General features: G+C 50.2%; 1 protein-coding gene, 1 long non-coding RNA gene and 1 pseudogene across 3 annotated transcripts in view; 1 reads left to right on the top strand and 2 right to left on the bottom strand.

Annotated features, from left to right (window-relative positions):
• LOC149362409 (uncharacterized) overlaps positions 1-16,055 on the top strand; it is a 159,067-nt gene that overhangs the window by 113,907 nt on the left and 29,105 nt on the right. The window contains exon 2 of one of the 2 annotated variants that reach the window (XM_089572999.1): positions 1,285-1,350. The exons of the other annotated variant lie outside the window; for it this stretch is intronic. Coding sequence (XP_089429125.1) covers positions 1,285-1,350 — 66 coding nt within the window. The remainder of the gene's footprint in view (positions 1-1,284; positions 1,351-16,055) is intronic. 2 annotated transcript variants of the gene reach the window in all.
• LOC149362412 (uncharacterized) lies at positions 237-1,259 on the bottom strand (annotated as a pseudogene).
• LOC149362411 (uncharacterized) lies at positions 6,589-14,288 on the bottom strand. Its single transcript, XR_016288499.1, has 2 exons — positions 14,098-14,288; positions 6,589-6,830 (listed from the first exon to the last, which is right to left on the bottom strand). It is a non-coding gene; the product is annotated as an uncharacterized LOC149362411 (long non-coding RNA).

Raw genomic sequence — 16,055 nt, 5'->3', positions numbered from 1 at the left:
CCTGGTGTAATACTTGGCATTCAGTGCGGGGAGCACAGCATCCACAAAGAACTTTTCTGAAAGTGAAAAGATATTTTCACAAAAATCGTCATCCCACTTGATGTGCTCTATGTGAAGAAGACTCGATGTTCAAACTACAAAGTCACAATACTTCACTTGGCACACAGCCATCTGTGTCTGCACTTGGTAATAATATGCATGGCTGTTCTGAAGCTGCATGATCCCATTAACTTCAGTCAGGCATATTTTTTCATCATTGAATGCAGTTGCATTCCTAAGCACATAAGCATTTAAACTCTGTCACACTTTTTCTGCAGCAGTTACAAGAGACCAGAGCATCTGGTGTAGCCCCAGCAAAAGGGTACCTAGTGCTGAGGTGCAGGCCTGACGTGGACAATTTGAAATTGTCATATTTTGTGCCTTTACTATGTGCGTAACCTGCTAAGGCATCCTTCTCATGATTCTTACCCCACATGACAGCTGGCACCTCTATAGTTTGGGCTTCTGGATAGCAAATCTCTGACTAGGTACACTCTATGATTTGCTACTTTAGTATTGCCTGCTTTCTTCATAAAAGATGCAGTTATTCTTCCTGCTGTCTAAATGAACCAGTGTGGAGATTCACTATGCTGCTTCGTTAATGACTCTACTTCCTTTACGGGGTCCACTGAAATGATGAAAGTAGACATGAAATTCCTTGCTTTGTTCACGAGCAGCTCGCAGCTGTCGCCTAACGCATTGTCAGTGAACAGATTTCTTAAGTGTGCTGCTGGCCTTTTAACTGGTTCCTTGAACACATCACATCTATCCTCAAGCACAGAGAAAAGTGCTGGTACTGCACCATCTTTTCCGATGTCATCATATAGTGTGTTCAACTCCTGTGGAGAAGGTTCTAGAATTTCCAACCTCCTCCTCTTCTGCTGACCTTCAGCACGTGTGACATCGATCTGCTCTGTATGTCCTCTCGATGAGGTGATGTTGATGCCTCTGAGCAGTTTAAACCGCACCTTTTCAACGTAGGCTGGCAGCCAGATGTTTTTTTTCTGGGTGCATGAAACTGAGTTCCTGATGCACACTACAGTTTCCACAGCAAAGAGACAAGCTCCAACATGCGAGCACGCCTCACCTGCACTTGCCTTGCAGGTGCAGTGGGCAACAAGCACGGTGCCATTTGTCTTGCATAAGATCCAGGCTTTAAGTTGGTGGTCGCTGAGCTGGTGGGAATGGTTGACCTGTGAAAATATTGTGAAGCTGTACATAACAGTGAACTTCTTTTGTTTGCAGAAAATGGGCATATGCACACCAGACAAAGTGGTCTCGGACAGAACAGGTTTCCAGTCCTCCACCATTGTAAGCAGAGACATGCAGTCATGACGATAAACTATGCCTTTCTGCAGTGAAATTTCTTCTAATCACCGTGCTCTGTAAAATTCCCTATGCGGACGTCGTTGAAATTTTCCTGTCACTAAGCGCTGCCGCCACAGCCAGAAGCACGGTTTATTTTTCATTTTCATAAATTCCAATGGTCATTTTTTTGCGTATGTTCACTGAGAAACATGCCATAAAGGTTCCTTGAGCTTGCCTCTCCGAGCCGAAGCACCTTTTTCTCTTGTAGGCGCACCGCAGATAGGCTTCTCACCCACCCGCTTGTGAAATAGTTATGTGCCTCTAATGATTTAAATGCTTTCATTTCTTCTAATGTCACAAAAGTAGGGGAGTAAACTGAATAGTCCACGATATCCCCTTGAGTCACTTCAGGGGACACATCAGCGTCCATCGCTGTATCAACACCCAGTTGCAACGTGTACGGATCTCTACCGTCGCACATTTGCACTTCTTCTTCATAGCGTACGCGCGACGATCCAACAAGTTCAGAGAAATAGCTCGCATTGAACGGCTCATTCTTCTGAGGAGGAGGCATCGCGACCAAATATGTAGGGACAATCCAAAGCGTCTCAGTAGCGGTCCGGTGGCATGGGTCTGTGGAGCGGACGGATGCGGACGAACAAATGGTTCGGCAGCATGGCCGCTAGCGCTTGATGTGGCTGGAAGTGACGAGACGTGCAAGGCATATACATGGCTTGCACTGACGTTGTAGTTAGGAGCCCTACTGTTCTGCCATGCTGGTGCAGTCGCAGCGGCCATAGTGCAGTTCACGCAATTCGCGCGTATGGTGCTCTTCCGATGACGTCGCGATGGTTATCTGCTCTGTTTTTGGATGCTCCAACTGCACTTGTTGGGCGAAATTAACAAACACAAACTTTTTTCGTCTCCCAAATATCATCGAGTATGAAGGTGATCGTACAAAAGCTTTATGCGCAAAGCGACGTGATGTGTGGCTGGCTTGGATAAAAAGCGCTGATCTCAACACCGAAAGGACGGGCATACGTGTTTTCCGCGCCCACTTCGTAAAAGGTAAGCCCGTCGCATATGCGCAGTGCTTATTTAGCTGCATGACGTACGAGCACGGCGGAATATCTCATTTTAAACAAATTTCTCTTGCATTTTGCACTGCACGAGCAAATATGTCAGTGCAAAACAGTTCATCAAACCTTACTCTCTCAATGTGTAACACATTCGGTCCCCACACCATGAAGTCACAGAATTCAACTTTGCACATTTTCATCTGAGTCTGGATTTGGTAGTTGTAAGCATCACTTTTGTCAAGCTTAAGTGTTCTATTGATATCACTTAAACACGAATTCTTGGAGGTGATCTCTTCGCATCTTTCAGCAAAATTGGGCGCTCAACTCCACAACACCTCTCCCACACCAGCTGCATGCGACTATGGCATCAGGTGATGTGCCAACAAATGGGTAAGCAGTGCTCAGGTGCTGCCCTGACCTTCGACACTGGAAGTCGCGGTGCTTGGTGGCTTCTTTAGCTTTATAAGCCTCAAAAGCATCTTGCTCATGTTTCAGACCCCACATAACAGCAGGCACACCCACAGAATTTTTTTCAGGGTAGCATAACAACTTCAACAATGACAAGCTGGGGCTCTCAACACTTGTTTGACACACTCTTTTGATTACTGATGTTGTCACTCTGCCGTCTCGATGAAGGAACCAGTCCGGTGAGTTGCTCTGGTGGCTTGTTGCAGCCTCAACTCACTCTACTCTGTCCTCTCAGACTGAAAATGTGTGAGAAAGTTGTTGGCCTTGGCCTTCTCCACAAGCACGTCGAGATCATTAACCAAGTTCTCCTGTGAGTGCAACTTTCTTAAGTGAGCAGGTTGTGTCCGTACGGGCTCCTGAAAATGCTCGTAATATTCTGGCAGCACAGAAAATAGTGCAGGTACAACGTTAAAGCTCTGTAAAGTGCTCCAAGTTATTCTGTTGGTGGTGGGATATCCATTCGTTTCTTCGCTTCAGTCTCAGTTGAAGTGCTGCTCATTGCATCATCCAGCTTTCGCTTTTTCATCCTGGGCAAAGTGAAGTTGATATTTTTGAGCCTCCGGAATTGTACTTTCTCCACGTAGGCAGGAAGCCAGATGTTGCTCTTTGAGGTGCAGCTGGTGGCACCTCAAACCGGTCTTTCACACCGGTCTCGACTACATAAAGGCAGGCTCCAACATGAGAACAGGCCTCTTCTGCTCCTGCCATACACGTGCAGTGGGCTGTGAGCACAGCCCCACTTTTTTTACACAGAATCCGTACACGTAGAGGCTGGTCTCGCAACCTTTGTAAGTGGTTCACCTGCAAGTAAAATATGCCGAAGTCCAAATTAACAGTGAGCACATCTCTGCGCAGGTGCACGTCACTGTCGATCTTGTCGTGCTACCGGACTGTCGAAAACGGCAGCAGCGATGAGCTTGATCAGTTAGGGCAGGCCATAAAAACTGCGCGACGCAACTGGCGAGACCTAAATTGTTGGTTGGCAAATCTGTAGGATAACAACCTCCTCACGCGTGACCGTTTCTTTTTCGAGCAATAACTTGTTAGGTTGCCAAAAAAAAACAAATCAGCAACGTTTCCTTTCTTATTTGAGTAAAACACGTTTTTGGGCAAGTTGGTAACATTCTTGATTCATATTGCAGCGAAGAAGCACACAAACACACAGAAGGAACACGCAAAAAACACGGACGAACGTTGAGCCATTTTAAGCTTGAAATCTTTTCGCAGTAAACCAGTTGTGAGTGCAGCGTTCGTCCGTGTTTTTTGCGTGTTCCTTCTCTGTGTGTGTGTGCTTCTTCGCTGCAATATGAATCAAGAATTTCCTTTCATATGTCCATAAGAATAGAATGACACGTGATTAAATCTGAAATCGTCCAGGTGCAGTACATACGAAGAAATGATTCACTAACCTGACAGTTTGTAAACAGTTCTTTTTAAAACTTTACTGATTGAGTGCTTACACTCAGTTCCTTATGGACTGAATAAACGTTATTGTTTTACTCTCATCCTTAGAAAGATAAAAGTCCTGCGGCTTACCTCTCCAAGTAGAAGCACCCTGTCCTCTTGCAGCTGTTTTGCCGACAGACCCTTCACCCAGCCGCTAGTAAAATAATTATGCGCCTCGGTGGACGCCTTCATTTTCTGAAGGGTCATAAAGTTTGCAGAGAAAAATTGACAATGTCGCCGTAACAAATCTCCGGGAATATGTCGACATCGCATGTCGTGTCCGTTCCCGGCCGCAGCATGAAGGGGTCGATGTTATCGCAGAGACGCACTTTTTCCGCATACCGAACGCGCTCAGACCCCGTAAGATCTAAGTGGTAGGTCGCGTCTAATGGCTGCTTATTGAGAAGTGGTGGCATGCCACGAAAAAAGGCAACAAAATGGCACGTGCTACCAGCAGCGAACACGACTAAACGCATGCGACCCGCACTACGCCCACTCAGCGCTGACTGCACGAACATGTCCGCCACAGCGTCCGCCGCCGGACGCGACGTCACATGCACAGGTTTGCTTTGATTGCAAAATACGGGTGGATAAGACTTGACTGTTTTGCAACTCAGCCCGCAGATATAAGAGCTGTCAGTTGCGTTCCGCTGATACCGCTTTACTTGAGCTTCCCATTTCTTTCTTCGCTGCGAGTTCCGTGGGAAGCGAAAACGCAGGCCTTCACGTGTTGACCTGGAGCCCATTGGCACACAACAGCCCGTCATGTTGGCTCAGTGGACTTGACAAGCTCGTCAGTCATGCGGTCGAACACTCAAACAAGTAGAACCACCTGTGAGTATACCTGGAACAACGCAAGCTGAGCTGTTAGCTCTGATCAACTGCGACCACTCTGAACGCCCGCCGTGATTCAAAACGGAGTCGCAGAGAGAAAGGCGGCGTGGGGCTGGTCAAAGGATGGCGCTGGCATCGAGGCACCCTAGGAGCGGGCGCGCCTTCAGGACAAACTCGCTCTCACAGTTTCAGCGGCTCGCTTGGCAGAAAAAGTTTTACAAGCGCCCGAAGGCCGATGAGCAACCACAAACTCTTGAAGAAAATTCATGCCGACGATCAGATCTTGCTAGCAGTCGTGTAATACGGCAAAAGTACCATTTAAAGTGAGACCGCGGATCTGTTGCGCCAGGTGCAGACGCCGACCGGCGTCACGACATGTCCACAGGCGGTGCGGATCATTGGTCAAGACCAAGGCATCAGAACCTTACGGAGAGCCGTGACAACCTCACCGCTCATCACAGAGAAATCAGCGCCTGTTTCCACGAGTACGGTCACGTCACAACCGTCGGCAGTTACTAGGATTTCAGCGGAAACTAGTCCTTCGCAGCACGCCAGTGAGGTCGTGGGATCGGGTCGTCGCTGCTCGGGCCATGGCGTCAAATCGTCGGGTGGAGGCTGTTGACTCTGCAGTAGCGGCAGCGCTAGCACCGGAGCACGCCGTCTTCAGTTTTCCCGCCGAGGGGACGTGTCTCTGAAGTGACCAGAGAATGAGGACCGACTGGGCGAAGTAAAGCGCCTCGGGGGTTGTGATCGGGACTGGCGCTGCTGCGAGGTCGTGGGCATCACGCGAGCGGCCAGTTAATTATTCCTCAGTGTCCTGTGGTCTATCACAATAGCGGGGCCGAGTGTAGTGGTCCGCGAAGAACGAGGCTGCGCCTGGGTCCGCTCACGCGGAAGTGTCCCGCACTCTTTATTGCGTGCTTTATATATACCCAGGCAGCACAACAACATTGGCCGAAGGTCGGTCAACTGTTGGCAAAAATTGGCACGAACATCGGTCATACACTGGCATTTGGGCCGAGCGCTACCACTTTACACATTGGACCTACTTTCATGCCAGTTTTGGGCCAATGTTCGGACGATCAAGCGGCCAACGCAGTACCGATGTTCGTTCTGCAGCATGGGCCAGCAAAGGTCTCATCTGGTATCCAACTTTCAAATAATGGCATCCAGCTTTCGAACGCTGGCACATGCAATTAACCCACTCGCCAATGACCGGCACTGTGGATGGATGTACATACCATTCTACCTAGCAAATATTCATAATAGAGGGTGCGAAAGAATTCCAGAAAAAAAGACCCGTTTATTGCTTTGAGTTACAAGAATCACGCTTTTAGCCCGCACAGGATGGTTTGCGCTACCACCAGCCACCCTGGGGAGTAAAGAAAGGGGGCCCAAGAGCATGGTGGCAGAGGCTGTGGGAAAACAATTTATTTTCAAGTTTGGTGCGTGCCGATCAGGTTGGGCAAAGCATCTGGGCAAGCTGCTGCGGCACGGCTAAGGCATCCATAAAATGCTCAACGGAGCTGTCCTCCAGTGAACTGATCAGTCATATCCGAAGTAATCGTTGCACTCCACTTGCAAGAGGGCTGCTGGACTGCATTCAAACAAATTCCTCGTCCAGCTCTTGCACGATGGCCTCACGAAGCGCCAAGCCTGCAACGATTGAGATGCATGATGTCATGGTAAGTTGAATTATGGCCATCACAGAACAAAAACAAAAATGATTAAATAACACCGAATTTTGTGAAACAGTCATCGTGAAGACACTAGCAACATATTTTACAGGATAATTTTAAATTTATTCTTAAGAACCAGCACCACATTAGTTGCACAAAGTGGAATTTAATTTACTAAACTTCTCTTATACCAAATGGTTTAATTTAGTCCAATGCGTCGTGTCGCACTCCCAGTAAATATATTCAATGCGAGATAAGCAAATTAATGTGATATTGAAAACAGATTAATGTATTATTTTGTTGTAATATCATAACTCGTATCTCTAAATTGCGAGCTAATTTTTTATTCAAGTAAATATTGTAGCGTGCAACGCCAAAAAAGAACACCCGCGCAGAGACGAAAAACCTGCGGCGGTCCCCTAGTGGTTCGAGCGCGCGCGAGAGAGCCAACTAACTTCTTCCTCTTCTAGCGCATGCGCTACTTCTGTCTCTTCTTCGAATGCATGTATCACTGCCCCCCTCTTCTGCAGCATCGACACGATGCGGCTGGGAGTGAAAAGTCAGCGAAAGGGTACAACACAGCTGCAGTGGACCGCAGTTCAGTCAGGTAGCCGGTCGTGGTAAGGCTTCATGCGAACGTGTACGACTTCAGTTCGGTGCGACCGGCGCGATGGACAAGCTGTCGGGGCGGGAGCAACTGCATAAGTCACATCACTGATGCGGCGCACTACTTCGTAAGGGCCGAAGTATCGGCGCAGCAGCTTTTCAGAGAGCCCGCGGCGACGAACAGGTATCCAAATCCACACAAGGTCGCCGGGAGCATAACTGACGAAACGGCGTCCACAGTTGTACTTAGTGGCGTCAGCCTCCTGTTGACGGTGGATGCGCAGGCGGGCCAGTTGACGCGCTTCCTCAGCACGCTGAACGAAGGTATCTACGTCGATGTCAGCGTCAGAGTCGCAGTAAGGGTCGACAGGCAACATAGCATCCAACGGAGTGGTCACCTGGCGACTGAAGACAAGCTGAAAGGGGGTCAGTCGGGTTGTTTCCTGCAGGGCGGTGTTGTACGCAAACGTTACGTACGGCAGAATGGCGTCCCAAGTTCGATGCTCGACGTCAACGTACATTGATAGCATGTCGGCTAGTGTGCGGTTGAGTCGCTCTACCAACCCGTTTGTCTGCGGGTGATACGTAGCACGTCGGTGGCTCGTGTGCGTCAGAGTCATCACGGACTGGGTTAAGCGGGCCGTGAAAGCAGTTCCCCGGTCAGTAATAACAACGGCGGGTGCTCCATGACGCAAGACAATGTTGTGGACGAAGAACTGCGCCACTTCAGCAGCAGTGCCCTTGGCAAGAGACGTGGTCTCAGCGTACCGTGTGAGGTAGTCAGTCGCAACGACTATCCAACGCTTTCCAGACGAAGACTTCGGAAATGGGCCAAGGAGGTCCATGCCCACTTGATGGAAAGGAGTCTTCGGTGGATCGACGGGGTGAAGAAATCCGGCCGGTTTCAATGGAGGAGTCTTCCGACGTTGGCATTCACGGCATGTTTTGACGTAGGCCCGCACCGATGGGAGTAACCTGGGCCAATAATACTTTTGTCTAATCCGCGCGAGTGTACGGCTGACTCCAAGGTGGCCGGCGGATCGTGCATCATGAAGCCTGGCCCGCATGGCGCGTTTTTTACCCGCGAAATCGCGTCGCGCGCCCAACGCCCGCGCCGGCGTCGACGAATTCACTCCCGCATGGTCAGCAGCCGAGCGGCGCGCGCTACGGGCGACGTTGACAAGATGGCTGCGCCCTGCTCGCCCACTTCGGAATAAATGCATGTCACCGCTGGATTCTTCGACGTGATAGCTCGCTCAGATGGTAGCGGTTCGCTTTTACTTCGCACAGCTCGCCCACGCGTAGAGGTATAAGCGATAGCTAGCCTTTGTTTTTCAGATAATTTCGCGATTTTCAAGCTCTTAGGCCTAACTGTGTTTACCTCGCAAGAACGACACCTGGTGAAGCAGTTGTCTAGCTTTTAGTCACTTGCTACATTTTCATCTATTAGCAGTTTTTCTACTTGGAACGAAAAAAGGCTCGCAATGCACCCATCGTAGTTATCAGCAATTACGGATAAAAAAATTCTTCAACACAGCGTTTATGTGCTTTGGCGTCTTGTCACTAGATGGCGCTACCGTTTACGCGTGCCCCTGATGGACGGCGCGGCCAGCTAAAAGCGACTCCTCCGAGAGACAACACGCTGCTCGGCCGTTTCGGCCGAGAAACCCGAAGCCCAAGCCTCGGTACTATAGTGAACTAGAACTCGGTACCCTCGGTGTGTCAAACGCCCGTGTTTCCGGATAATAACTATGCTTTCCGGGAAGCACAACGCAGTTTTGGTGGTCAAGCTACAGTGCCAGAGAGAGCTCGCAAGCGCGTCTCTCTCGGCCGGCGTGGCTCCGCCCAGAGTCACGTGACGCCCGTTCCGGCTCTCATTGGCCCTCTGTCGCTACCCTCTCCCGGCGTCGGCGCGGCGTCGACGTTTTTATCTGTTTCGACAGAACCCGACGATTTGGCAAAAACGTCCTCTCCGGCGGCAAAAAAACGCCCCGGTGCCGTCGACGCCGACGAATCGCCCGGAAAAACGCTCCATGCGGGCCACGCTTGACAGGCACTCAAGATCTCAGACCGCAGCTGTGATGGTACGACGAGTAGGAACACTTCTTCGCTGTTGGCAAAGTTGCGCTTGTAGAGAACACCAGACCGTAAAGTGAAGGTGTGAAGCCCTCGAAGAAAAACACGCGGAATGGGAGCTTCACTGCCTTCGAGGTAATCGATGAGCGGCGCCAACTCCGTGTCCGCCCTCTGAAGCTGCGCCATTTGGGTGGTACTAACAGAGCCCAGGAAAGGAAAATCATCGGTGGTTTCTTCGGTATTGATTGGGATAGGCGCGCGCGACAGACAATCCGCATCCTGATGCTTGCGGCCAGACTTGTAAACTACTGTTAAGTCGTATTCTTGCAAGCGTAAGCTCCATCTAGCCAAGCGTCCTGAGGGGTCTTTGAGGCTCGCCAGCCAGCATAAGGAGTGGTGGTCGCTTACCACACGGAAGGGTCGTCCGTAGAGGTACGGTCGGAACTTGCAGATGGCCCATATCACTGCAAGACATTCTTTCTCCGTCGTAGAATAATTGGTCTCGGAGCGCGTAAGTGTCCAACTAGCATAACTGATGACCCGTTCTGCACCGTCTTGCCACTGGATCAGTACTGCACCAAGGCCAACATTGCTGGCGTCAGTGTGGATGTCCGTGGCAGCATGCTCGTCGAAATGGCCGAGTATCGGAGTGCTTTGCAGACGGCTGCGAAGCTCGACAAATGCAGCCTCTTCGTCGGTCCCCCAGAGGAAGGGCGTGTCGTCACGGGTCAGTGCGTTCAGCGGTTCCGCGATTTTCGAGAAATCTTGAATAAAGCGCCTATAATAGGAGCACAGGCCTAAAAACCGGCGAAAGGCCTTCTTGTAAGTTGGGCGTGGAAAACCTGAGACGGCAGCAGTCTTGTCAGGGTCCGGCGAACACCTTGTGCGCTGACAACGTGACCAAGAAAGCGAAGTTCCTCAAAGCCAAAATGGCATTTCTCGGCTTTGATGGTGAGTTGCGCGGATTTGAGCGCTTGTAGCACAATGCGCAACCGCTCCAAGTGTTGGTCAAAGGTGGGCGAAAATATAACGACATCGTCCAGGTACACCAGGCAGGACTGCCATTTCAAGCCGGAGAGGACAGTGTCCATCATGCGTTGGAAAGTAGCCGGTGCTGAGCACAGACCAAATGGGAGCACTTTAAACTCATAGAGGCCGTCAGGCGTCACGAAAGCCGTCTTCTCCCGGTCTCTCTCGTCCACTTCGATTTGCCAGTACCCGCTTTTAAGATCCAATGACGAGAAGTATCTGGCGTTCCGCAATCGGTCGAGCGCGTCATCTATCCTGGGCAGCGGGTAAACGTCCTTTTTGGTCACGCTGTTAAGTTTCCTGTAGTCCACGCAGAAACGCCGAGTATTGTCCTTCTTTTTGACAAGAACCACAGGCGATGCCCACGGACTGGTGGACGGCTGAATGACATCGTCTGCAAGCATCTCGGCAACCTGATTCTGAATGGCTTCTCTCTCCACCGGGGAAACACGATATGGGCGCTGGCAGACGGGTCGCGTAGTCTCGTCAGTGATGATACGATGCTTGGCGAGTGGAGTTCGGCCGACCTTCGAGCACGTAGCGAAACAGTCCGCAAATTCTGCCAAGAGGGCCGACAGAAGATCCCTCTGAACCGACGGCAAAGCAGGATTTATTCTGACTGACTGAAGAACGTGATGTGGGCCAGCATACTCCGGAGAGGGTCCTCCCACGGTGCACAAACCTGGAACCTCAGCAACGTCGTGGAGGAAGGCAATAGCCATGCCTTTGGCCAGGTGCTGATATTCGTTGGCAAAGTTAGTCAGGAGGACGTGGGTGCGGCCGTCACGTAGTTGGACGAGACCTCTTGCAACGGCAAGTCCCCACTTAAGCAGCAGTGGACTATGGCTGTCCGCTAGGCCCTCGTAGTCATGAAAGAGGTCGTTCCGCACGAGCACCAGAACACTGCACCGCGGCGGCACCGTGACGTCGTTCTCGACAATGCGCAGAGCGTTGCTGCAGGGATCGCGGGAGTCAAAGCGCGCCACGGCCTGTTTGGTCGAGAACGTGACACGTGCCTCCTGAAAGTCAATCACAGCGCCGTTCGACTGCAGGAAGTCGATCCCCAGAATCAAGTCTCTGGAACACTCGGGGAGTACGACAAATTCACCAACGTACGTAAAACCACTAATCCCAACTCTAGCCGTGCACTTGCCCACAGGGGAAATTAGGTGGCCACCAGCGGTGCGAATGGGGGTCCCCGTCCACAGTGTCAGAACCTTCTTAAGTTCTCCAGCGAAGGCACGGCTCATAACAGAGTAATCAGCACCGGTATCGAGCAGCGCGGTAATGTCAGTGCCATCAATTGTCACACGCAAATCGGATGCAGCGTATCTGATACTGTCGCTGCCTCTCTCTGTCCGGGTATCGTCGGCTCGAGGGTTCCGCGATGGAGGATCTTGACACGTCCCGACGTCAGCGGCCTTGCCTCCAGAGGTCGCTGGTGTTAGTTTTCCCGACGCGGACTCGGCGAGCGACGGCCAGCAGAGCTACTCTGGCGGCTAGGGCTGGAAGAGCGATAACGGAGAGGCGAAGGGGAACGGGACTCGCGCCTTCCAGAGTAGGCAGGGTTCTGGCGTGCCCAGAGATGCTGTGCAATCTCATGCGGTCGTTCGCCGTTCTGAGGGCAGGGTGCGTCGGGATGGAAACCGCGAAGGCCCACTTGGCGGTACGGACAGGCACGGTAGAGGTGACCAGGCTCCCCACAGTGGTAGCAGAGAGGCCTGCGGTCCGGTGTACGCCACAAATCCGACTTGCGAGGGCGTGGCCCAGCTGTAGCAGATGCGGTTGCAGAATACGTGGCGATGTTACTCACGGAGGTCGACGGGGTCACACCGTAGCCAGGCACGCTTGCGTGACATGTGCCGATGTTGCTCACGCCAGGCGTTGGGGTAATGGGACCGTAGCCTGTCGTGCGACGTACAACAGATGCGTACGTGGGTCGGTCATCGAACCGGGATGGCGCTTCGGGGACAGGAGGTGCCTGCGCAGCCTGTCGCATCTCGTCCCTGACAACTTCGGACAGCGCTGCCAGCGGCGCAGGTGCAACCTGAGGCAGATGGATCCGTTGCAGTTCCTCCCGGACAACGGAGCGAATTAGTTCACGCAAGGTGTCTGCACTGCCGCCGAGACACGACGAAAAGCCTTCGGGCACCATGCAGTTGATGTCCCGGTTGTACTGGCGGGCCCGTTGTTGCAGCGTCGTCTCCATCGTGGTCGCCTCGGTTAGAAATTCCGCCACCGTGCGGGGTGGGCTGCGCACGAGGCCCGCGAACAGCTCCTGCTTAACCCCACGCATGAGATGGCGCAGCTTCTTATCCTCTGTCATGTTGGGGTCGGCACGCTTGAAAAGACGGGTCATGTCTTCGGTGTACATGCGCACGCTTTCGTTCGTGCGCTGATTTCGGGAGTGCAGCGCAGCTTCGGCCTTCTCCCGGCGGTCAGCGTTGGGGAACGTAGTCAGGAGACTCCGGCAAAACGTCTCCCAGGTGGGAAGTGTAGCCTCGTGGTTTTCAAACCACGTCCGAGCAGACTCTTCCAGGGCAAAGTAGACGTTATTCAGCTTGCGCTCGTCGCTTGCGCTTCCAATATATTGGAATCCCAATGACTCAGAATTAAGAAGGTTTTACTGTACATTTTATGAACACTATTTTTTGACTTAATTGCTGCTGAAAACCTTGTTCCAGTAAATTACGACTTCTGTACATGACGTTCTGGCGACAGTCCATTACAGTAACAGCTGGGTATGATCATGCTTTTTGTGGACAAGAGAAAATACCTGAAAAATTGCTCTGTTCCAGCCTACTATGAATCCATGTCAATTTGAATATTTTTTGCGACCCGGCTAAAGTAATTGTGACAGGTCGGCTAGTAATGGATCTTCTCATTCCATTACTGGGAAAAGGCAAAGATTTACAAAACCTGCGGCGGTCCCCTAGTGGTTCGAGCGCGCGCGAGAGAGCCAACTAACTTCTTCCTCTTCTAGCGCATGCGCTACTTCTGTCTCTTCTTCGAATGCATGTATCAATATGCACAGGTTGTAGCGTCTCTTCCACATGGACGTAAAAACAACATTTTTGATTAGTTTTTTTTTAATAGGGTTAAAAATACGGCTTGCGATTTTTTGCGAAATACGCTGAACGCAAGTAACTCAGGGCACCTTTGTTTTACCTTAGTCACTTCGCATGCATGCTATAATTGGATTCGAAACTGCGACTTGCAAACCACACAAAAATACTAGTCTGATAGTCCAGAGTAATGCCCTTTTTCATTGCGAGAGAACTTGGGCAAAAGCTTTAACCAGAAATTGCGGATTTTCTATTGCGTCTGCAAGTGTAGAAGGCAAAAAGAAACAGTACGGAAGTATTACACATATTCTTACTAACTGGTCTGCAGTGGAAAATTAATTAAGCGGTTCTGATTTCCGTCGTGCATAAGCGGTAAAGGACATATTCCCGAATGCAGCCCATCTCAGGTCATATGAGTTCAAACCCGCTGTTAGCCAAAGTAGTGAATCTTCAGTGAGTTCATCTCACCATTCGGCCACAATTCCACTGCGCACGACGTCAAGCAAGCCATTTCGCAATGAGAGTGGGTACACAGAAGTCGTCCTCGTGCTTTTTGGCTCGCTCTGTTTTCCTGCCGAAAAAATAAAGGCGCATGTAGTCAAAGCAACGTTTACTACAAAAACCACTTTAACTTCCAGACGTATATCAAGATAAAAGAGTTTTAGTACTTAGAAATAAGATCTTGCAGGCGGTACGAACAGCGTCGGAGCTCTCCTAATATATGAGCGTGGCTTTTCGCGCTATGAACAGTGCTAGCTCGAGTTTGCATGCATTTTCGTCATATTGGTTGTGCACGTGGTTGGGCTACGCCGTGGAGTCAAAAATGTCTTATTGTGATGCGTCGCGCGGTTCCAAGACAAGCAGTGGAGACGATGGTGGGGGGGGGGGGGGGGGGAGGGGTTGGCTGGAGGGGATCGAGTCATTTTCCTTTACACAGGTTTTGTGGTTTCTAGAAAAGTCCTCGAGCTGAAAGGTGGAGACAGGGAGATCGTGGAAGGGTGCCCGAACAGCGGAGCGCGTAGCTGCGCGCGAGGAAAAATAGCTTTGAGGAAGTAACAACCAAAAAGAAAAAAAAGCGCTTCGCGGGGTGGGGGGTTAGCCCGCTACCTAAAGAATTTCGCGGCCGGGAGAACAGGTGGGGAGATATGGGAAGACTTGAAAGAGAGAGGGAAAGGGGCCAAAACACGTCTTATTCATCATGAATAAGATTCAACTCGCCCAACTTTCCACCTTACTACGTGAAAAGGGTTTGGAATTTTTGGAGAACGAGTCACATGGCCACAGGCAGTACGGAAAGCAATACCTACAAGGAACAAGTGGATGGGAAACACGGAAGTGTCAAAGTATTGCTACAAAGCTGCAGCAAAAGCCCGAAAATTTTGAAGTGAAAAACTTGGAGCTTCAAGATGAATTTCGCCAAAACGACTTCAGACACTCGCGTATTTTGTGGGGCCGTATGATGTGGCTTCTGTTAGTTCAAGATAGCTTAAAATGTTACCACATAATAACAAAAATATAAAGCAAAAAAATATCGAAGCAGAATGCGCGCTCTTTCATAGTTTCATGTACCGTACATACGCCAAACAAGCTAGGTTAACATGCGTCTAACGCCAGTTGTCAGTCCATTTATTCAGTGGCCGTCGAAGAATCCTCAAATTGTTTGTTGGTCTAGAAGTTTCGCGCAAAAAAAGCAAAAACAAAGGCATGTTGAATTGTGGTTCGCAACTACTTTCGATGGTTTTCATCAATAAAGGTCATGTTCGAAAGAAAAAAAACGCGAGTAAATATGCAAGGACGTGAGCAAGAGCTATATTTCCCCCAATGCAAATTACGCAACAGAAGAATAAAATGGTCAAAAACAACAATTTCCAACACTACGATTTGCAGAAAGGGAAGGAAATAGCAAATCAGAAAACACGGGAAAGGCGCGATCACAGGGCACAAGGTAGGGAAGCGTAGGAATCGCTTAGCACGTGTCCGCGTGCGTTTATGAAGCACCCGCCTAATATTTCACGAGCGCAACGCATAATTCAAAATTACGAGGCGACTGCTTCGTTTCTGGACGTTGCCAAAACAGCACAATTTCGGTTTAGCGAATGCACTTGCGCTAATCTATTACGTTTGTATCGCGATCTCCATGAAGCAGACACCAGCTGCGCACTGCGGCAGTGAATTCCTAGAGCGAATAAAAAAAAGTGATTTTTTTATTCCAAAAATTTAATCAAATCAAACTTATTTGATTTTTGTTGAAGGCGTCTCGGGTGTAATCAGAACGTTAATTCTGATCAACAGGACTTCGATCACAATTCTCCTAAACGTATTATTGCTGCTCACTGCGCAACCAGAGTGCAGCTTTTCCAACGGAATCATGGGTAGCTTTGCTCACAAACTGCAAAAGTGTTGGGTTAAAATAGAATAATAAATAA

Source organism: Amblyomma mixtum, chromosome 2, assembly GCF_055824585.1.
Source record: "Amblyomma mixtum isolate Tamu chromosome 2, ASM5582458v1, whole genome shotgun sequence".
NCBI lineage: Eukaryota > Metazoa > Arthropoda > Arachnida > Ixodida > Ixodidae > Amblyomma > Amblyomma mixtum.
This window is presented reverse-complemented; position numbering and strand designations above follow the sequence as displayed.